Below are 23,016 nucleotides of genomic sequence, written 5' to 3' on the forward strand. Positions count from 1 at the left end.
GTAGAATTTGATAATAAGATAGATGGAATGGAACGTATTTTTCTCATTATCACCAAGCCAATAAAACAGTTCTTTAAATACCATCCAGGAAGGCATAACTGAACAATCCTTAATCAAAGGAAATCATAAAAGATAAATATCATAAAAGATAAATATGAAAACCCGATAAATAGGATAATGACTATATGCTAAGAAATATTCGTTCCAATATTCCCCCTCAAGTTGGAGCGTGTAAATCTTGCATGCCCAACTTGACAAGTAAGTTTCGAAGGTGTTGAGCTCCCAATGGCTTGGTAAGAAGATCGGCTATTTGACCCGTGGTATTGATGTGCATAGGACCTATTTCATCCGACTCAACTCGCTCTCAGACGAAATAACAATCCATTTCTACATGCTTCGTTCTTTCATGAAAAACCGGATTGTTGGCAATATATTTGGCAGCTAAGTTGTCATAAAATAGAGTAGTACCCTCCGTAGGTGCTTCACAAAGTTCCTTTAACAATGATCGAACCCACAATACTTCGCTGACTGTGCTAGCCATTGCCCTATATTCTGCTTCAGCCGATGAACGGGAAACAACCCATTGTTTCTTCGACTTCCAAGATATGGGAGCACCACCGAGGAGGAGTAAATACTCGGTGCGACAACGTCTTGAAAAGGGACATCCGAGCCAATCGGCATCACAGTAAGAGACTAGTTTCAGGCCTCCTTGGCAGGGTATCAAAATACCTTGACCCGGGGTGGCTTTTAGATATCTTAAGACACGAGTAACCACGTTCATATGATTTTGTCTAGGGTCGGAGACAAATTAACTTAACACGTTAACAGAGTAAGTAATATCCGGGCGTGTGGCTTGCAAATATAACAATCGCCCAACCAGGCGCCTGTATTTACCAACATCAACCTTTTCTTCTTCTTCATTCTTATCGAGTTTTAGATTTTGTTCCATGGGAAACCCACTTGGATGACACCCCTGCAAGCCACTGTCCTCCAAAATGTCCAAAGTATATTTTCGCTGACTAAGGACTAAACCCTCCTTCGTGCGAGCCACTTCGATTCCCAAAAATACTTCAAGGTGCCGAGGTCTTTAATGCTAAATTTGTGGTGGAGTTGAGACTTGGTGTATTGAATCATGTCCATATCGTTGCCAACAATGATCACATCGTCAACATAGATCAAAGCTGCTACAAAAACTGCATTTTTGTTGTATATGAACAACGAATAATCTGCCCTGGATTGAGTGAAACCAAGCTCTAACAGAGGTTGGGTGAACTTATAATACCAATTACGTGACGGTTGTTTGAGGCCGTATAGGGACTTCTTGATGCGACAAACACGTGTATCATTGTCTTTTGAGAACCCTTTTGGAAGCTTCATGTACATTTCTTCATTGAGATCACCATGTAAGAACGCATTGTTGACGTCTAACTGGTGTATAATCCAGTCCTTCTTCACGGCTAAAGTAAGAAGAGTGTGCATCGTTACTAATTTTGCAACAGGCACGAAAGTGTCATGGTAGTCCACTCCTTCCATCTGTGTGAAGCCCTTTGCTACGTGCCTGGCTTTGTAACGTTCGATCTCCCATTTGGTTTATACTTGATCTTGTACACCCATTTAGAATCTATTGCTTTCTTTCCATCAGGTAAAGGTTCCAAGGACCACGTTTGATTTTCTTCAAGTGCCTTGATTTCACGTTTCATGGCATTTCGCCAGTTTTCATTTTGTGATGTCTGAAAGAAAGTTTTAGGCTCATCATGTGACGTGATGGCCGCTAAAAAGCTTTTGTGTTTGTTAGAAAACTTGTCATAAGTCACATAATAAGCAAGGGGATATACCGTGGAGGAAGCTTGATTGGAACTTGGGTGTGCATGATCGACGGACGGTGGGATGTTAACTTCATAATTCTTGAACCGTGAGGGTTGAGTCTTGGTCCGTTGAGAAGTACGGCTTGAATTGTTCGGATGTTGTGGGTCACCATTAGTAGGTGACGGATCGTTATTGGCTTCGTCAGCTCGTGTCTATCTTCTGGTGGGTTATTGGGCTCATTATTTTTCATGGGAGAGTCCATGTCATCGGCCTCTTCAATGGATGTGCTGGGATCGAGTTGTATGAGCTTTTCCTTATGGTGCAAATCACTTTCCATGTCGATTCGAGGCCTGTCAGTTGGTTGAGGCTCACCAACAATTTCATTCTCTACCTGGTTCACATTCTCTTTGTGGTTGGAGAATGGGAAGACGTTTTCCAGAAACTTGACATCACGGCTCACGACTATTTTTCGTTTTTCTAAATCATAGATTTTATAACCCTTTGTGCCGAAAGGGTATCCCAAAAACACCCCTGCCTTTCCTCGTGGGGCAAATTTATCTCCCTTTGTTTCAGTGTTCCAGAAGTAAGTCAGACAGCCCAATACATGCATGTGCTCATAAGGAGGTTCTTTTCCATACATTATCTCGTATGGTGTTTTGTATTTGATTACCTTGGAAGGTAATCTGTTGATGATATAGGTAGCCGTTAAAACACATTCCCCCCAAAAAACTTTTGGGTAACTTCCCTTCAAATCTCAAGGCACGCGCTATTTCCAAGAGGTATCTATGCTTTCTCTCCACAACCCCGTTTTGTTGAGGGGTGTGTGGACAGGTTGTTTCAAGCTCAATGTCGTGATTAGCATAGAAGCTTTTCATGTGATTGGAGGTGAACTCTCCTCCATTGTCACATCTGATTTGTTTAATGTTCTTCTGGAATTGCGTTTGGATGAGATTATAAAAACTGATCAAATAATCACTTGCCTCATATTTTTGCTTGATTATGTAAATCCAAACAGCCCTACTATAATCATCGACTATAGTGAGGAAATAATTTCCATGTGTAAGTGAAAATGTTCTATAACCACCCCAAATATCACAATGAATCATGTCAAAACAATCATTCGTTTTTATTGTACTTGTAGGAAAAGGGAGTCTAGTTAATTGAGCTCTCAGACATGAATCACAAAAAACTTCCTTAAAGTTACTACTAAAATCCTTACATAAAGAAATATGAGATAATTTTTCATTTGATGGGTGACCAAGTCTTTTATGCCATTGATTTGTGGTAGTGACTGCCATAGCTCGTCGGCCTTCTTGCATGATCCCCATTCTGTAGAGTCCACCAATGCACTTACCCATTCCAATCAAGCTCCTCGTCCTCAAGCCCTGTATGATAAAGAAATCCGGAAAAAAAATAATGGCACAATTCAAATTTATTGTTAGTTGGCTGACAGATATAAGGTTGCATTTGAAACTTGGGAATGGTGACTGGCAATTCTCTACCTCCTTTAAAGGTTGTGGCGCAGCTACCAATAATCCCTCCTTTAAAGGTAAGTTCACCGTTTCCTTTGACGGGAATGGTTTCGCCATTGGGAATGGTGACTGGCAATTCTCTACCTCCCGTAGTGAGGTTTTCAAGAGACTCCCGATTGTAAGTCATACATTCGGTTGCCCCCGAGTCAATTATCCAGTCACTTTCATCATTAAATTTACCTGCCATGTTTGCCTTCGGGGTGTTGTTGGGTTTGTCGTTGCTGCTCTTGCCAAGAATCTTTAGAAGCATTTCATATTGTTGGTCGCTCAATCCTGGCATCTTGTCAACGCATGTTTCTGCCAAAGCTGCCTTTGGCTTCACCATCTCCTTTTTTCCTTTCCCTTGCCACCAGTCTGGGTATCCGACAAGCTTGAAGCACCCGTCTCCAACGTGTCCATCTTTGCCACAAAAAGTGCAGTGTCCGGATTTGTTGTTAGAGCTTGTCTTGTCGGTCTTTTGCCAGCCCTTTTTGTGATTTTGATTCTCACGGCTGACTTGCTGCGAGGCTTGGAAGGCAGCGGCATCCGGAGTGGTCGTGATCTTTCTTCCAGCAACAATATTTCGCTGCTGTTCATCTTCCGCTACCAGATGGTAGGCTGTCCCGAGGCTTGGCGTCGGCTTGGTGGCCAGTATTTGGGTCCTCATTACTGAAAATTCGGCATCAAGACCCATTAAAAACTCATAGTCTTTCTTTTTCTTTGAGTTCGGTAATTTTCTTTCCGATATTACACTTGCAACCATCGCATTCACATCGAGGAGTCGGCAAAACGGAGTCTATTTCATCCCATATACCTCTGAGTTTGGTATAGTAGGCTGAAATAGAGGTCCCTTCTTGACGTGTCTGTGTAATGGATTGCTTGAGTTCATATCTTCTTGGAGCACTTTCCTTCCCAAATCTTTTGTGTAAGTCATTCCAGATTTCGAGAGCAGTGTTAGCATACTTCACATTGCTTCGTATCTCCTTGTCTATGGCGGTAGTGAGCCATCCTTTGATCATGGCATCATACCTCATCCACACCATATACTTATCGTTACTTTTGTTGGGTTTAGGGAGGGTGCCATCAACGAAACCAATCTTATTCTTTGCGAACAAAAAATTGGTCATCTCTTGACTCCAATCATTGAAGTTGTTGTCGGTGAGACTCTCGTTTACTTGGAGCTGTTTCGGATAGTCAGAAGGATGCAGGTAGTATTCTGAGTTTGCATCGATCGGTTCTGAATTGGTTTTGAATTTGCCTGAGTCATCGCCTGCCATGACGACGATGGCTGTTTATGGTTTTGATGTTTCCGAAACCCGCTCTGATACCATGTATAATTTGATAATCAGAGAGATGGAATGGAACGTATTTTTCTCATTATCACCAAGCCAATAAAACAGTTCTTTAAATACAATCCAGGAAGGCATAATTGAACAATCCTTAATCAAAGGAAATCATAAAAGATAAATATGAAAAACTGATAAATAGGATAATGACTATCTGCTAAGAAATATCCGTTCCAATATCCTCTCTGTGATCGTTGATCACATTCATCTCGTTCTTCCATTCATTTCTAACTAAAAGACAAATACTATAGATATGATCAATCTTTATTGTAGTAGAATTGTTTGTTATTAGAAGACATAATATTTCACGCATATGTATATATGGAAAAAGTTGATAAAGTTTTCATCATTACATCAGTAAGAGAGTAACATAGTTGGAATGTTTTATTCAAAAAATAAACTCAAATGTCAGAGAAAATTACAGTTGCCTTTATTTTCTTGGTTCATTTCTTCTTTATTTTCGTGCCGATTAACCTGTTGAAGCACCCACAAACACCCATTTATATCGAACACCTAGAAGAAAAACATTTAAAACAATTAATATTACCTATATTTTAAAGTTTTTCAATAAAGGGCATAAGATGAATTCTTTCTATGAAATGTTAAAACAATTAAACAATCATGTTACTTGAATGATAGGTAATGAATCTATGAACAAAACCTCAGAACCAGTTTGCAAAAGTAATCAATCGTAATAACAAAAGACATCATACAAACAAAACAAACATGGAAACTATGGCGCAAGAAGGGGAAAAAGAAAGGGTTTTTCATACTGCTGCTGGAAATTAAGAGGCCGACGAATCGCAGGCGAGGCGGCACCGACAGAGGCTGCCGAAGGCGTAGTGCAAAATAAGCTTCTTCCCCTCAGATCTTCCTTTCTTTATTCAGGGAAATTAGAAAACGGATCAAACTTTGCCATTCTTTGCAGGATCTGTACAAAATAATCAACAGACACAAATAGTATTATACCAGATGTACCCCTAGAGATCCCACATATGATTACAATAGCACAAAAAAGGTAAATGTACATTGTACAGCATCTTGCTTACCTAAACTAGCAGTTCTAAGAGGGTGACCATGAAGGTTAGTTGCTAGCACTGGAGCTGCCACCACTGATAAATCATCTATTGGTAACATCCCCTCCAAATTTTTGTAAACTTGTTCCTTTAAAGCTTCCACCATAGACTGCAAAACATACTACAAAAATTTATTTTATGCTAAAAAATGATTAGGGTTTTACTAGAAAGAGTTGAGGTATGAAATACAAACCTTTTGGGAATCAGTAAGCTCATTCATGGAGAGATGATTTTCGCCATCAAAGGTTGCACCCACAACCTCCATAACAGAATTGAACAAAATACCAATCCTATCTTTATTACTGTTGTATATGTACAGCTTCTCGTCTAAAACACATGCCTTTGCGTGCTTGATAATCTTCTTCCACTTGTCGCTATCCGGCCCACCAAGTAGCTTTATTATCCAAATTAAAATTATAATCATTCCAGACAAGTTCATAAAAACATATATGGAAAAAGAATTATGAAGTATCTCTTACCCGACAAAGCAAGGACTCAGTATTATACATTTGTAGAAAGTCTTTCACAGTATTTATTTTGTGTGATGACAATCGTTGATACAAATCCCCCCTTCTTGCTATGTTGTTCAAGCGCCAAGTGGCATCACTCAATGCTGGAGTATTATGCTTCATGTATACTGAATCAAAAAAAAAAAAAAAAGGCATTAGCAAGAAATGTAAGGTATATTAAGTATCAAAGTCTCGTTTCCTAGCAAATGATGACAACATTAAAAGGAGACGGGTGGTTACTTCCATCCTCGACCTAAAAAGGCACATGTAGGAATGGAGGACATCAATCTTCGAAGTCCCAAAATCTGATAGGTGATTTGATGAAAACTTATAACAACATGTCCTTGTGTAAAACTAGTAATCTATAAGTCATTACTAGATTTTCTGACAGAAATTTACTGATTTATTACCCCATTACGGAATAAGTGTGACATCTGACCCTACATCCATACTAATAGAAGTTGTTGACTTGACTACCACAAAAATGTTTTATACCAGATTTTGTGGACTAAACTGAATCAAAAAGGGACAGGCACGAGGTTATTCAACTTGAACATATTGTAATAGTCTTAAAGGGGTGGTATAATCATATGAATTACTGTTCCCTTTGAGTCAAGAATATTGTATCATTATCAATAGAAAAGTTTTAGAACGTAAAGACGGTAGAAAAGATATATAAACATAAAATGGGGGCTTACATGTTTCTCGCTTGTCTTTTACCATGAATACTTGGCTTCTTGCTTCTCTAATTCTGACTCCAGGAGTTGCATTTTTGGTTTTTGCCCCTAACCTATACTCCCTGCTCTTACTCCAGCTTGAATAATGAGTAAAAACTACATTACCTAAAACAGCAACTCCATTTTTCAGCGTCACCACCAAATCCCCTCTCAGCAACGGACTTTTGCCATCTCTTGAATATATAATTTTGGCATCAAAATCACTCTCAGACCAATCTTCATGGTCATCAAAAGGAAAATCACCATCAAGAGGAACAAGAACTATCTTCTGTGAAGATAAGGGTCCAGATGACACAATCTGATTAGAAATTGCATCAAATAACACTACTTTTATACCACTCTTGTCCTCAGATTCTATCTTTTGTCCAGTAAAAAAGATGGGAAGCAGCCTAGTCTGGAAACGAAGCTGCAGGGATGTTGTACCATGCGATGCAAGTGCACCAGAAGGAGATCTATAAATGAAAAAAGAAATGCACAACTATTACAGATGCCAAATAAAAATAAACTGTTGCCCACACACACACAGACTGTAAAATTCATCTTATGCTAAAGCATGCATCAAAATCTTATAATAGAAATATATAGTATGAAAATGAGGAACAACCTTTGTGATTCACCATACATCGTTTGAAATGCAAGCTGCACCCCATCTTGCACCTATCAGAAAGAATTTTAAGTGTTCATAAAATTGAAGTTTCATATGATAAAGCAAATAATTAAGATGATTAGTTGTTTTTCATCTAGAGTAGAGGCAAGTGAAAGTTTGTTGACTTTCTGTCATTTTCTTTAAATAACCAAATGTGCCAGCACGTATGTAAGCAAAAATGAAGGGAGAGTAAGAAAACAAGAAAAACATATTGATCTCATAAGTCAAATTCATTTCCCAAAAGTACTAGTTTGAGAAGAAAATCTATTGCAAAGTGAAGTTTCGTGGCCATTTGTAAAAAAATGTTATTGATTGCATTATTTCATTCGTTATGTATGAGGATCCATCAGCTCATAAGTACATTAGCTTTATTTGAATGACAATAGCTCATAAAGGTAATGGCCAAAGAATTAAAGGCATTGGATGGAATAACTAACAGAAGAATAAAAGGATAGTCAGACTTCCTTAATGTCATGCATAGACCGACCATTTACAAGTTTAAGACTCAAAGTGAAGTTTGATGGGGTTTTTGGGCATTTATTTCAGAAGGAGAATAAAGGAGTTGAAGCTTTCATATATAGGCCGTGTTTGGGACCCGGGGAAAAGCCAGAAACGTATGTGATGAAATATTAAACTCATCACTTTATCTACCAACTTCATCATCAACAGATGCAGCTTGCTTTAGACACGAATTTGTTGTAAATATGTTTCGTTGATGGGAGAGAGTTAATTTCCAACAAGGAAAATTTAAATTCATTACTTTTGTAGACTAAATTTAATGATCAATTACCTTTATTGTAGGATTGAACTGCATAGGTCGACCTGTCTTGCTCCATCCTCGTACCTCTGTACCAATGTGCATGTGACAATTAATATGAACTTTCTTTATTTTCATAACAAATCTGACTATTAATAATGCCCAGAAGTAACTTGGACAAGAGGGAATTAATTATACCTGTACAGTCAATGGTATCACCAACTAAAATACTAAACCAGTCAGGAGTCAGTCTACCAGCCTCCATTAACTCAAACAAATCACTGCGACAAAGATAGTAAGCTCCTGTGCTTAGTTGAAATCCAGACAAACCTCCTCCAAGAGATTCTACCAATCCCATGTTATTTTCCAAGGTTTCCTCAGCTTCCTCATCATCAGTATAAACAAGGGTCACACCACATTCATGCACCTCCAATCCACTGATCACAGCGATGGAGACGTTGACTTTATCTCCAGTGGCCAATGCATTTCCAATTGGCCAATAGCTTAACCATATACCAACTTCACCAGATTCAGGTTTACCAAAGACTTTGGGGTTGTACATCAAACCAACACCATTGCTCGTACTGATCTTACAGAACCATAACCCATCATCATCCTCACCTGATATTGTTTTATATTTAAAAGTTACATCAAGTCCTTTGAGCCTCCTATTTTTGGGAGGCGGAGGCACGTCAAAGGACAAAGATGATAACTCTGATACATAAGTAGGCTTCATGTTTGGATCCTCCATGTCTGGCAGAGATGTGCTCATTATGTTGAATTCATACAACATCTGTGTCATGCAAATGCACAGGAAATCAGTCACATATAATATAATCAGTTTGTAGGTGGTACTTTATTGATGTGCGTGTGGTGTGCTCATGCATGTGTTTGAGAGAAAAACATATACCTGGACACATGAACTTCTGCCTTTGGTGAGCTCATCATCACCAACCAGGCTCACCTCATGATTTTCATATTCTTTTAGCCACTTCATATGTCCCAAATCGTTTTCTTCAAGTCTGCCTACAGGCTCCAATTTGACATGGGTTTCTAATTGATCTTCTTCCACCAAATCAATCTCCACATTAGTGTACTTCCGCCATTTGTAAGCTATTTCTTCATTACATACGACACGTACATGAGACAGGTCCTCCACAGATTCCGGCAGCTCATGTACTCCGCTACAACCTTTCATATAAATCTTCCTTAAACCCCTCAATTTCCCCATTTTTTCCGGCAACCCACTCAAGCTCAAACAATCTGAAATGTCAAGAACACTCAACTTTTCAAGTCTCCATATTGATTCAGGCAACTTTTCCAGTTCCGTACAAGAACGAAGACTAAGTATTTCCAAATTAGTCAAATTCCCAAAATTTTCAGAAAATCCACACATCTCATTACAATTTGTGATGCTAATATTCTTAAGGTGGATAAGGTTACATAATGCCCCTGTGAATTCGACTAAATCCTGGCAATAATCGATCTCGATCTCAAATAACTGTGGCCAGATATTGGGGATGAGTTTCTCAAAAGTATTGCTGATTTTGCACATTATGAATGATACTCTCTGCAGGTTTTCCAGTGATAAAATAGATGGATGTATCATCACACGTTCAAATCTAATCCTTGTTAGATTGCGTGCAGATCCTAGAAGGTGGAAATTCTCAAATTCTGTAGGGTGTAAACTGTGGCTTGTAATGCTTAGAATCTTTAATTTTGGCAATCCCGCTAAGAAATGGGGTAAAGTGTATGTTTTTGACATTAAGTTCAAGATTAGAACTTCAAGGTCAGGGACATTTATATCGCACCATTGCGACAAGAACAACTTTCCTGCAATAAAGATTGTAATCGATCAATAGAAAAGATAATACACCAATAAATGCAATAAATATTAATAAACTTTTCATTTCTCTATTCTTAGATTAATATTATTTTGGGAAGGACTAAATGCAATAAATACAAACACATTTTTTATTTTATGTTTTTATTAAAGCATTTTAATATCATTTCTTTCTATTCCAGCATTGTATTTGATATCTATTCCAATTATAGTAATGACAGCCAAAATACAAAGCATTTTTAATTTCGCTGCTATAACTGGGCAGATTTTTCGAAGTACAATGTGCTAATAGAAAACTTTTTGAAAGTACAATGCTATAATTGGTAGACCTTTCAAAGTATGATACCCGAACAAGAAAAAAAACAAAAGCACCGTGACATAATAGAAAGAAATGAAAGTAGGATGCGATAACAAGCAAATAAAATAAAAACATTTCTTGCATTTAGCTTTTTGGGAACAAATATATACTAAACAAAAAAAAAATTATGTGTTCTATTTGTAAAGTTAAAAGGTCAAAACGTAACCACCACGTTTTTTAAACAAAGGGGGTACGATCCATCCAATATCATGAATGAATCTGCAAGAAGGTTATTCTTCCTGCAGCACAACACTGAGCTGGCCCACAGTGCCCCACGAGCATCATGTGAGGTGTAAATCAGTTACACAATGGCCCACTAGATGGATTGCATAAAGCTCATTGCCTGGAAGGAGCCAAATCCACATTGGAATTAATTGTGGCTAACCCTCACAGGTTTCTGCAAAGATATCATTCGGGGAACCATTTATGCCATGCCATGGGGGCTTAAATTTGTGAGAATAAAAACCTGTGGAAATAGACAATATGCGGGCTTGCATAGGTTCTTGGACTTTTTCAATTGATGAGGGCAGGTCTTCTCCTTGTGCATTTATAATCAATCTACTCCTTTGTTCTAAGGACAATCTGCTATTCAAATGAACAGCAAGCTCCCGCAACAAACCATGTTGTGTGACCAAGTGTTGGTCGCAATAGTTAACTCTTGCGATTGAATCATTCCAAAACCTAAAATATTCAAGGATAAGTCTATAACAATTAAATTAGATACGTAATTATCAAATTAAAATACCTAAAGCAAAAAAAATATTGGAAAAGCTTATTTGATTAGGCTTGTGTAGTAAAAATTGAGGAAAAAGTTACAGAGTGAAAAGGCTACCGGAATGGTTGAAAAGCTTTCTCTAAAAAAAAATTTATGACCATAAAGCAAATATAAAAGCTCGCACTGTACTTGCTCTTAGACTATCTTCATTTTTTCCTCCAAAAATAGAGTAAAAAATAGGGTAAATAGTGTTTCGTTTCCAACCCTACTCCATTCTATACCCCATTTTTTACCCTAAAAAGTATATTTCTAGTATATTCCCTTTTTGTAACACACACACACACACACACACATATATATATATATATATATATATATATATATATATATATATATATATATATTGTCAAACACACCCCTTCTATTCATTAGATTTTAACAAATATATATTCTATCTTTTTTCATTACAATAATATTATCAATTATGTTATCATAAAATTAAAACAAAATAAAATATTAATATATAATGAATTTGAACTAATTATTAATTTATTAAGAATAATTTTTAAATAAATAAGAGTATATTTATAACACACTTATAGATAAATATTATACATACATCTTTTAGAAATATTACAAATATATTTGTAAACACTACTAATGTATTTCGTAGACCGGACCCGAAAAAAAAAACAAAACAAAACAAAACTGGCCCTAGATCAAACCAGAAGTACCTATAATCGGGCCGGATCCCGGTTCCAATGCTTTTCAATTTGTAGTTTTCGGATAAGAACCAGACCGGACCCAAAAAACGTTAGTAATATCGGACCGGACCGGTATATATGAAAAGGACTTATTTTTTTAATCGACATTAACTATATATGAAAAAGTCTTTTTAAATTATAACCTTTTATAAAAGATGTTACCGTGTTACAAATTTTTAATATGCATTAAATTTTTTATATGAATTCAATACATAAATATTAAGCTTTACATTTATGATTAATTAATATAATTTAATATATAACAGGATATTATATTCCCTCCGTTCCAAAATAATTGTCTACACACAGATTAAGGAAACATTAATTACCATTAACTTTATTCAATAAAATAACAGTTTTGTCCTTACTTTGCATTTAATGTTCCATTAAATGCTTATTTGGTTAAGTAATAATGAGGGGGTATTTTGGTAAAAATGTTATTTATTTTTAGAAGTGGACTATTATTTTGGGACAAACCAAAAAAAAGAGATGGATAATAATTTTGGGACGGAGGAGTATTAAATATTACATTTAAATTATAATTAATAGATAAAAATAAACTACAAATGTATAAAATAAAAAAGAAAGGGACTAAAACTGACAATTGAAACATCACCTCCATTTTTTGAAGAAATGAATAGAGGAACACTATTCATATCTCAAAAACTGGAGATGGAAATGGGGTAGGGTACGAGAAGAATCGAGGGAAAAATGGGATTTGGGGGTGAGTTGGAGACGCTCTTAGAAGATTCCCAGATGACTTAAAGGGTGAAAAGTAACACAAATAGAGTAGGTCAAATGCGTACCTTGTGGTCATAAAATCGACAAGGTTTTCGTAAGAAAGTTGATTGACCTTGGCGAGGGTATCAATGCCACCAGCATCATGGTTGTACAAATGCACCCACACATCTAAGAGGGTGCTAACCGGGATCCTTTGATCCTCAGGGAATAGCCCCAAATCCAAGAAACATTGCTTTAAGTCATCATCTAGAGCCTCAAAGCTTCTTTCCAGATCGACAAGTACATCCTTGTGTAAATCTAGAACCGACCTACCTTCAGACAATGACTTTAGCATAAATTTCCAGATAGACTTATCCTCCCTTTTTAAGGATTGGCCAACCGCAAAAAGGGTGAATGGATGTCTCTTACAACATTTTACCATCTGCATGCAAGGGATACAAAAAAGTTACATGTTGTTTCCTTTTTACTTAATAAGACTTAATAAATATGGTACTTATAATAATATTGTGTTTCTTTTTTACTTGATGCAGAAAGAACCAATTAATGGATATAGTCTGGAATTGAAACTTGTATTTATTTTAAGAATAGAACACATGATTACCTGATCCACAAGGTTCTTATCAATAATTTGACTAGGTATCCGCCCGCCTTTATCAAATGCTGATTGGCAAAAGAGAGTTTTTGCATCTTTCTCGTTCAAAGGGTCAAATCGAAACACATCATAATTCGTAAAGGCGGTCCTAGATGTAACCAGAATCATGCATTCTCTGTTCTTTGATGGAAAGTTATCAATAAACGACTCAGACCACACATCATCTAATACTAGAAGCATGGGACCTGATATTTTCTGATTTAAAAAGTTCTCCAGTTCACTCTTTGCATCTTCATTGCTTTGAAACAGAACTTGCAGGGATGAGGAATTTGGATTAAAGAGATCATTGACAATCACCATATAACTGGGTGTGTCTGAAACCGTCACAAAGAAGATATCCTCCCCAAATTTTTCTGTCCAAATTGTAAGAGACAATAGCATCAAGCAAGTGAAACTGACTAATACTTTTTCTACATTTAATATATATATATATATATATATATGATTCACAAATGTGATGGATTACCACGAATTTCGGGATCATGGCATAGCATTTTCACCAAGGTAGTTTTCCCACATCCACCAGCAGCGGAAACAACCAGCACTGATCGACCACCACTATCCATCGAACTTCCATCATTATCATCATCATAATAATAATAATCAATTCCTGAAAAAACCTCACCCTTCAGCTTGGTCAATGGCTCGTCAAACGCCACAATTCCATCTGGAAGTGCAGGAACTCGCCAACCATACTTTTCTCGTTTTAAGATTTCATGTCGCGATTGTTCTGTTCTCAAAAACATCAACCTTGAACTACTATAATCACTGGTCCAACTTGTTCTCGTAGACATCGACAATGAATCACTGTAATCACCGATCCAACTTGTCATCGTAGACATTGACAATGAATCACTATAATCATCGTTCACCCCTAAAAACATCTCCGTAATGCCCCGACTCCGGATTGCTTGAACTTCGCTTTGAAAGAATCTTTGCAAATTAGCGTTCACATCTTTTAGCTTTTGTGAGTAACTGGACTTCTTGATAACATTCTTTTTTACTTGCGGATATTTTTCAAAAACTTTATTGGCTTCTTGGATGTACTTTATGAACATCTTTGCTTCTTGGATGTCATATAAGAACATCTTGCACTCCGCCTCTGTATGATCTAGTTTTCCATAGACCTTCACAATCTCATAACAGATCGGTGTTATTATCTGTAAGGTGTCAATCAGTAGCTCCAGTTCAGCCTTGAAATCGGTTGTGCTTTGTGCAACAGACATTACCATTTCAGATAGTTTGGAGAGGGTTACATATAGGAGCATAAGCATCTCTTGTGGCTTATTCTGAAATCAGTATAAAACATGCAGAAGAAGATTACATAGATGGATTTAGTTTTATATATATATATATATATATATATATATATATGTGTGTGTGTGTGTGTGTGTGTATGTGTATACATGTGCATATGCATATGTATATGTATACACAGTCTACATAAGATATTAAAGGAGTCTGACTATCCGGTTTGCTTCTGCTAGTTATTCCATCCGATGCCTAGAATGTTATGGCCATCAGATTTATGAGCTATTATCATTTAAACAGAGCTAGGGTCCTTGTGAGATGACAGAACGTCATACATAACAAACCCAAAGAAAAATAAAGCAATAAATAATATTTTTTACAGAATACGGATAAACTTCCACTTTGAAATAGATTTTTATCTCAAACTACAAGAACTCTTGGGAAAAGAAATAGACTTACAGGATCTGTATATTTTTTCTCATTTTTATACTTCTCTCCTCATTTTGCTTAGAGTCGGTACAATTGGATTTTTAAAGAAAATGACTGAGAGTCAGCGAACGTTCACTTTTCATGTAGTTCCCATTAACTTGATTGAATTGTTCTTAATGGCCCATGTGTTGAGCAATCAAATTAAGAAAAAAAAAACTATGTGAAAAGTGAAAGTTCGCAGACTCTTTAGTCATGTGAAAAGGGTATGGTTCTTTAAAGAACCAAATGTACTAGCATGCATGTAAGCAAAATGGAGGGAGATGTAAGAAAATGAGAAAAACATATTGATCTCATAAGTCAAATTCATTTCCCAAAAAGTTCTAGTTTGAGAAGAAATCTATTACAACTTTAAGACAAAAGCCAGATTCAAAGTGAAGTTCCATGGTTTTTTTGGGCATTTAATTCAGAAGGAGAATAAAAGGGTTAAGGTTGTGTTTAGTTACGGAAAAACAATTTTCATTTCCCATTTTCTGTTTTCAGTTTTCAGTTTTCATTAAAAAATTTAGAAAACGCGTTTAGTTAATACTTATTCCTTTTTCATTTTTGGTTTCAAAAAATTAGAATATGTGTTTAGATGTGTATTTTTCTATCGGTTTTCATTTTTAGAAAACGGTAGTGGTGGTATGGTGGGGGTGGGCGGGGTGGGTGGAGTGGAGTGGTGGTGGATGTGGTAGTGGCAGCGGGGTGGAGGCGGTGGTGGCGATGATGGATACAGTTGTGATGGTGGTGGGGTGGTGCTAGTGGTGGCGGCGGTGTGGCTGTGGTGACAGGGTGGTGATGGCAGTGATGGGGTGGTGGTGGATGTGATGGTAGGTCAGAATTTACGGTAGTGGTGGTGTGTGATGTGTGTGTTTTTGTGGGGGTAGTAGTGGTAGTGTGTGTGTGTGTTTATGGGGATGGGGGTGGTTGTGTGTGTGTTTAGGGGGGTGGGTGTGTGTGTGTGTGTGTATTTGTGGGGGTGTTAGGGTGGGGGTATGTAGAGGTGGGTGGGGTTGGGGTGGGTGGGCGTGTGTTTATATTTTGGAAAATTTTTGGAATTAGAAAAATGTGGAAAACAATGATTAGCGGTTTTCCAAAATTTTCTAAGTTCTTTGTAAATTTGGAAAACGGAAAATGAAAAATTTTAGAAAAATTGTTGAACTAAACTTGTTTTCAAAATTTTCTTTCTTGGAAAAATTTTCAGCCCCATTTTTTTGTAAGTAAACACACCCTAAAGCTTTTCCTAAACTCATCACTTTATCTACCAAGTTCATTGTCAACAAATGCAGCTTGCTTCAGACATGTACTTGTTGTAAATATGTGTGTTACTGGGAGTGAGTTAATTTCCAGCACAAGGAAAGAAATAAGCTCTTTTTCTTTTATATGCTAAATGTAATACTCAGTTACCTTTATTTTTGTTTCACTTTCACTAAATTTAGACGATGTGGAAGATATGATGGTCTCCCCAAGCAGGCTTGATGTGAAGTCCAATGTTTTATCTACAAAAGATGATTTTGACATCTCTGCAATCTTGTAAATGTCCTCCTATTTATTTTTCATAAACACCAGGGCCAGATTAGCAAAACCCAATCATTACACAACATAGCAAACACACATTGCTATCTAATCAAACTTAACAGAATCATATGTATAATGCAAAGGAAATAGGGATTTGAGATGTATATCAAATCTATTTGAATTATAGATATATTATGATAAAACCAAGTCACAAAGGTCCAATTCATCTTATACCAACTGCATAGGCAGAGTAGAAGATATGTAGGCCCTCCATATTATTCATGTAACGAGTTAATGATCCCCCTCCCCACCCAAAAAAAAAAATAAGAGGAAATGTACCGATTCAGGACCATGGACGATGCATCTAACAAACTTTAACTCAGTAAATGATGGTTTCAACTGTGTAGGTCGACCTGTCTTTCTCCATCCTCGTACCTCTGTATCAATATAAACTTTCTTTATTTTCATAATAAATCTGACTACAAATTAAATGCCCAGAATTAGCGTTGAAAAGAGCGGACATACCTGTACAGTCAATGGTATCACCAACTAAAATACTAAACCAGTCAGGAGTCAGTCTACCAGCCTCCATTAACTCAAACAAATCACTGCGACAAAGATAGTAAGCTCCTGTGCTTAGTTGAAATCCAGACAAACCTCCTCCAAGAGATTCTACCAATCCCATGTTATTTTCCAAGGTTTCCTCAGCTTCCTCATCATCAGTATAAACAAGGGTCACACCACATTCATGCACCTCCAATCCACTGATCACAGCGATGGAGACGTTGACTTTATCTCCAGTGGCCAATGCATTTCCAATTGGCCAATAGCTTAACCATATACCAACTTCACCAGATTCAGGTTTACCAAAGACTTTGGGGTTGTACATCAAACCAACACCATTGCTCGTACTGATCTTACAGAACCATAACCCATCATCATCCTCACCTGATATTGTTTTATATTTAAAAGTTACATCAAGTCCTTTGAGCCTCCTATTTTTGGGAGGCGGAGGCACGTCAAAGGACAAAGATGATAACTCTGATACATAAGTAGGCTTCATGTTTGGATCCTCCATGTCTGGCAGAGATGTGCTCATTATGTTGAATTCATACAACATCTGTGTCATGCAAATGCACAGGAAATCAGTCACATATAATATAATCAGTTTGTAGGTGTGCTCATGCATGAGTTTAAGAGAGAAACAACATACCTGCACACACGAACTTCTGTCTTTGGTGAGCTCATCATCACCAGCCAGGCACACCTCATGATTTTGATATTTTTTTAGCCACTTCATATGTCCCAAATCGTTTTCTTCAAGTTTGGCTACAGGCACCAATTTGATAAAGTCTTCAATTTCTAATAAACTAATACATCCTTCATAACCAAACTCTTGCAATGTGAATCGATGTGATTGGAAACTAATTTCCTCCAGCGACTTACAATAGTATACATACAATTCTGCAAGTGTACTTGGGAGACAAAGAAGCTGTTTAAGCATTGAGCATAAACTCAAGTCAAGGACCCGAAGATTTTTAAGATGGTCGTAACACGGCAGAAACTCAAATAGACTATTGCCTAAATTCATGTACTGCAAAGATAGTTGAACACTAAAACTCAGAGGAAACGAATCAGTACACTCAAGATCACAATCCTTGAGGAATAACCGGTGTAATGAAGGTGGGAAGAAAAAGGTAGGCTGTTCTGCAACTCCTCCACCAGAGGTAGAAGCTTCTGTTTGCTCACTCTTGCACAGGTTTCTACATCCTGTCATGTTCAGTAGTGCAAGACTTGTCAGGCCTCCAATTGTTTCACAAACACGAGCCAGACTGTGACAGTTCCAAAGAATCAAAGTCTCTAGATGAGGGATCATGGACATGTTGCGGACTTCACGTAGGTTGTGCGAGTCTGTAAGATTCAGAATCTGCAGTGACGGAAGAACCTGTTGCAAAAGTAATAAGATTAATTAATGTAGCACTCCTTGTCTTCATAAAGCAGAATTACCAAGAAGCTAAACGGATATGCAATAAATAAATAAATAAATAAATAAATAAGAGGATATCAGAATCAGACTCCCTACCATGGGGGGTTCAAATACTTCCAATTTACTGTAGCTCATATCTATAGCCACCAAGTTTCCCATGAATAAGTCAGAGGGTATGGTTCTTAAATCGGATCCAAGCCAGCAAAGCCATCTCAACTCATCTGAAAGATTATCGTAGGACCCAGTGAGCTGCACAAAGTTTAGTTGGAGCAATTTCAGTCTATCCATCTTTTGAAGTGCATCTGTCTTGAGGTTTGATGACTGCAGATTTAGCAAACTATCAGATCCAGAAATAAATGTGTGTGTGTGTGTTTAAATATAGCACACACACACACACATCAGTTCTTAGTGATTCTGTATTACCTTGAAAGCAAAATTCTGTTCTTCTAGTATTTTCATGTCAAGTGCTAAACCTTCCATAGTTTCTGAACCCTAAAAGGAAAAAAAAAATAAAATAAAAGGGTGTGACAGGTAAAAGTAAGCTTTATTAAATATACATATAAGAAGCATATTACCTTTCCCTTGATCAATATCTTATAAGAGTCACTACTAAGCCAGACTCTGCTACGTTGTTCAGGGAATTTTGATTCTTGACGAACTATGTTTTTCCCCATCTCTTGAAGCAACCGATGCATCATGAGTTTGTTGTTTGGTGAAACAGAAAGAAGGCATCTGTTGGATAGGCTTGTGATCCCAGATGCTGCATCGTAATCATGCTGCAATATCTTTACCACATAATCCTTGTCTTTGCCAACAAAGAAACAAGCAATATGCAGAAACAACTCCTTTTCTAAGACAAGCGATAATGACTTGTAGCTCATTATAAGTACATTGTGAATTCTAGAATGAATATCTTTTTCCAGTGTATTCAATTGACTTTTCCAATGTAAGATGGTATTTTTTTGGGACAGAGCAGAAGCCAACACTTCAAGAGCCAGCGGATTCCCTTCACAATATTGTACCGCTTGTTCTGCAACCTCCTTGAAACCTTCCATGGGAACTTTTGAACCAAAAGCATGACGACTTAAAAGCTCTAACGATTCTTCAGGTTTCAATAATTTCATTTCATAATCTTGACACCTCCGGTCCGTGAACTTAAACCAATCATCTGTATTTTCTCTGGTTGTTGTTATTATAATCTTGGTTAGTGGATTAATCTTCCCAGTTCCAAGTAAAGCAACTAACTGACTACGTTCAACAATGTCATCAAGAACAATAAGCGACCTTTTTGTCTGTAAGGCCTCCTCAATCTTACATGTACCTTCCGAAACACTAGGTATTTTTCTCTTCTTGCCACCTAAAATACCTTTGAGAAGTTGTTCTTGTAGCACACGCATACCATCAGGCTGTTCACATTTTTCTCTAATGCCTTCAAGAAAACTCATGTTTTCATAAGTTTTCCAATTTGAATTGTAGATGTATTTGGCCAGTGTTGTCTTGCCACTTCCACCCATCCCGCAAATTGCTAAAAATTCAACATCCTGTTGATTTAACCACACACCGATATCTTCGTATCGAGTAGCCATCCCAGTTATATTTTGTGGAAGACTAACTTCTTTGCGTTCCAGTTTATTGTAAATGATGTCAACAATTTCCTTCACAAACTTTGCTTCAGACCTGGAACAACATGAGAAAAATGAACAAATTCATGGGAAGGAAGTTACAGAGTCTTTGATATAATTAAATGAAAATATTGAATAATCAATTTTTCAAATTAACGTGTTACTAGTATATCGGTATATGTTTAAATTTGATTACCGATTTACCATTGAAGTTAATTTCCCAAAAATTATAAAAGTTCAATTTTTAATGGATCACAGCATTTCCAAGTGGAGAGAAGCTTTTCCAATTTATTTGCAAATACATTATTAAAATACCAATAAAACAAATAATGGAGGCCCACAATTCTGTTCAAAGGCACGATATTTTTATTTTTATCTTAATTATCTAAGATTCAAACATGTATGCGATGTACCAACAAGCATTAAGCTGTAGATTTATTGACATAAAAAGAGGAAATATCACCGTATTTTATACTTTATAGTCTATCCCATTAGATATTTGAAATACATATAAAATTAAAAATTAAAAAAAAAATGTAGCCATCAAACACTTTTTCACCCACTTTTCCGAACTACTCTGTAAACAAAGATCTGTTACCGATTCATAGGTTAAAGTATTGATACATTTATCAGCTAAAAGCTCTGAGTTCTTTTAAAAAGGAAGAGACAAAGAGGCATACCCAGACAAAACCATGCCTGCTAAATCAGGAACCTCTTTAAGAGCTTTTTTCCACAGGCTCACGTTTTCATCTGTCCACCTCTTTGAAGAGGCTTTGACTTCTATAGCAAAAGTTCCCGTTTGTTTCCTCACATCAGAAGGATCGACATAATAAAAAACAGGTAGAACGAAATGATTGCACTCCCTCCTTTGCTGGAGGATCAACGCAAGCTCATTCAGACACCAAGTTGAAGTTGCATACTTCTCTGAGAATACAACTACTGAAGCCCTAGATCCTTTAATTGCTCTCTCGATCTCCGGCTGCAGTTCTTCACCTCTCCTGATTTCTTCATTATCCCTAAAAGTAACAATTCCTGCTCGGATTAATGCGTCATAAAGATGATCCGTAAAAGCATTACGAGTATCTTCGCCTCTAAAGCTTAAAAAAACGTTATAAGCACCGGGAGAAGCCATAATACTGGATGAAGAACCGAAAGAAATTGAACTTTTGAAATGGATTTGAAAGGATAGGAAGATGAAGTCAACTCAAATTTCTAGCACAGGATTCCAGCTGAATATATATTGTATTTAAAGAACATAAAGTTGCTATACAAGACAACTTAAATTCTAGAGTAATGACATAATGATCCCTATGTTTATACATAAATAACGGATTGGGTCCCTAATAGTTTTTATTGTCAATTTCATCCCTACGGTTTAGGTCCCTAATAGTTTTTATTGTCAATTTCATCCCTACGGTTTAGGTTCGTTTTGAACCACGTCTCCATTATTTATATTGTTTATTTTCTCATATTAAATAAGTTGTTAAATAAATGTAAAATTACTATTTTACTTTTATATTATGTATCCTTACTTTTACTTTTATATATTTAATATTAACTTATTATTTTCTTGTTATTGATTTTTTTTAATGATTGAATAATCTTTTGCCCTTCCATCTCCTCGTCCTTCTCATCTCTTTTAAAATCTCCATATCAATTAAGGTAAGCAAAATTGAAACCAAATAACCAACAAAATCTAAAACCAAATAATCGAACCCAAACTCAAACCATCGGTTTTAGGTTTGGATTTTTTAAAACCAAAAAATTTGGTTTGGATTCGGTTTGTACTTTGCGAACCAACCCAAAATGTAAAACTAAACAGAAACCGACTCATTGAACTGAAACCAGCCTAACATGTGTATATTTTAAAACTTAAAATAAATATGTATTGTCTTTATGCAACTTAGGTTTGGGCATATGGCTTAAGACTATGTTTCCTTCTTAATTTTTCATCTGTGTCTTTTTCTCATTGTCGACTCCACACATCCCCTACAAGTCTATTTCATTTTCTATAGAATTGCTGGAAAATGGATTCAAACCTAGAACCCAATAACCCATTAGTTAAAACCAGAATACCAAAAAAACCGACCCCGAAGACCAAAAATTGAACCTATTCCAAAACCAAACCTGATGGTTTTCAAATTTTGAAAATCAAACTTTTTGTTTGGATTTGTTCGCCCTAATATCAACATCCTAAAAACCTAACTCCATTTGCTAATGTTATAACCTTATATAAAATTGAAATTGATACCATGAACCTTCAACTTGATTACATATGTCAAACATCAACCATTTTAAAACCAACAAATCAATATGGTAATTTATGAAACCTTCAAATCGATTCTGTTATCCATAGCCATGAAAATCTATGCTAAACACAAGGATTCTCTACATCACCCTCCCTAAAAATTGATAAAGACCATCACAAACACAAAACTTCTTAATCTTTATAAAAGTTTAAAACAAAGCATCTGATTTTTAAAACACTACAATCGTTAGAGACTTACACCCTCACTCCTTCAATCTAGAACCCAAACACAAGCACGTTATGGTCACCATCTATCTACATTGTGTTCATCATAGAGGTTGGTATGAAATCTGGAAACCAAAACACAAAAAAAATTGAAAACTCGTCTTCTTTGTGTTAGGATTGGAAAACTATTCAACACAGCAAACATAATTAAAATTAGAGGAGTAACTCTCACACTC

The 23,016-nt window shown here is 36.5% G+C and overlaps 2 protein-coding genes across 2 annotated transcripts; both read right to left on the reverse strand.

Moving 5' to 3' along the window:
* Positions 1-4,018: 4,018 nt before the first annotated feature.
* LOC145140675 (uncharacterized) lies at positions 4,019-4,594 on the reverse strand. The gene has a single exon (XM_079074084.1). It carries the CDS (start codon positions 4,592-4,594, stop codon positions 4,019-4,021), a length of 576 nt encoding a protein of 191 aa, XP_078930210.1.
* A 400-nt stretch (positions 4,595-4,994) lies between these two features.
* LOC145137204 (uncharacterized) lies at positions 4,995-21,511 on the reverse strand. Its single transcript, XM_079071343.1, has 22 exons — positions 20,988-21,511; positions 19,261-20,362; positions 19,109-19,177; positions 18,782-19,006; positions 17,912-18,643; positions 17,224-17,818; positions 17,038-17,135; positions 16,588-16,725; positions 13,928-14,750; positions 13,411-13,814; positions 12,875-13,230; positions 11,056-11,270; positions 9,299-10,221; positions 8,587-9,181; positions 8,422-8,477; positions 7,590-7,642; positions 6,947-7,437; positions 6,219-6,376; positions 5,933-6,133; positions 5,713-5,848; positions 5,437-5,594; positions 4,995-5,176 (listed from the first exon to the last, which is right to left on the reverse strand). Exons 1-21 carry the CDS (start codon positions 21,437-21,439, stop codon positions 5,569-5,571), a joined length of 7,848 nt encoding a protein of 2,615 aa, XP_078927469.1. The 5' UTR covers positions 21,440-21,511; the 3' UTR covers positions 4,995-5,176; positions 5,437-5,568.
* Between the last annotated feature and the right edge of the window lie 1,505 nt (positions 21,512-23,016).

Source organism: Lactuca virosa, chromosome 9, assembly GCF_052849685.1.
Source record: "Lactuca virosa cultivar CGN04683 chromosome 9, Lactuca_virosa_CGN04683_v6, whole genome shotgun sequence".
Taxonomy (NCBI): domain Eukaryota; kingdom Viridiplantae; phylum Streptophyta; class Magnoliopsida; order Asterales; family Asteraceae; genus Lactuca; species Lactuca virosa.

Excerpts from the sequence above, each read along its gene's own strand:
- LOC145137204 (XM_079071343.1), bottom strand. The coding sequence starts at position 21,439 with ATGGCTTCTCCCGGTGCTTATAACGTTTTTTTAAGCTTTAGAGGCGAA. Across the intron at positions 10,222-11,055 it reads CATATTGTCTATTTCCACAG|GAAAGTTGTTCTTGTCGCAA; the intron begins GTTTTTATTCTC and ends TCTTTATTGCAG. Across the intron at positions 7,438-7,589 it reads ATGTATGGTGAATCACAAAG|ATCTCCTTCTGGTGCACTTG; the intron begins GTTGTTCCTCAT and ends TTTCATTTATAG.
- LOC145140675 (XM_079074084.1), bottom strand. The coding sequence starts at position 4,594 with ATGGCAGGCGATGACTCAGGCAAATTCAAAACCAATTCAGAACCGATC.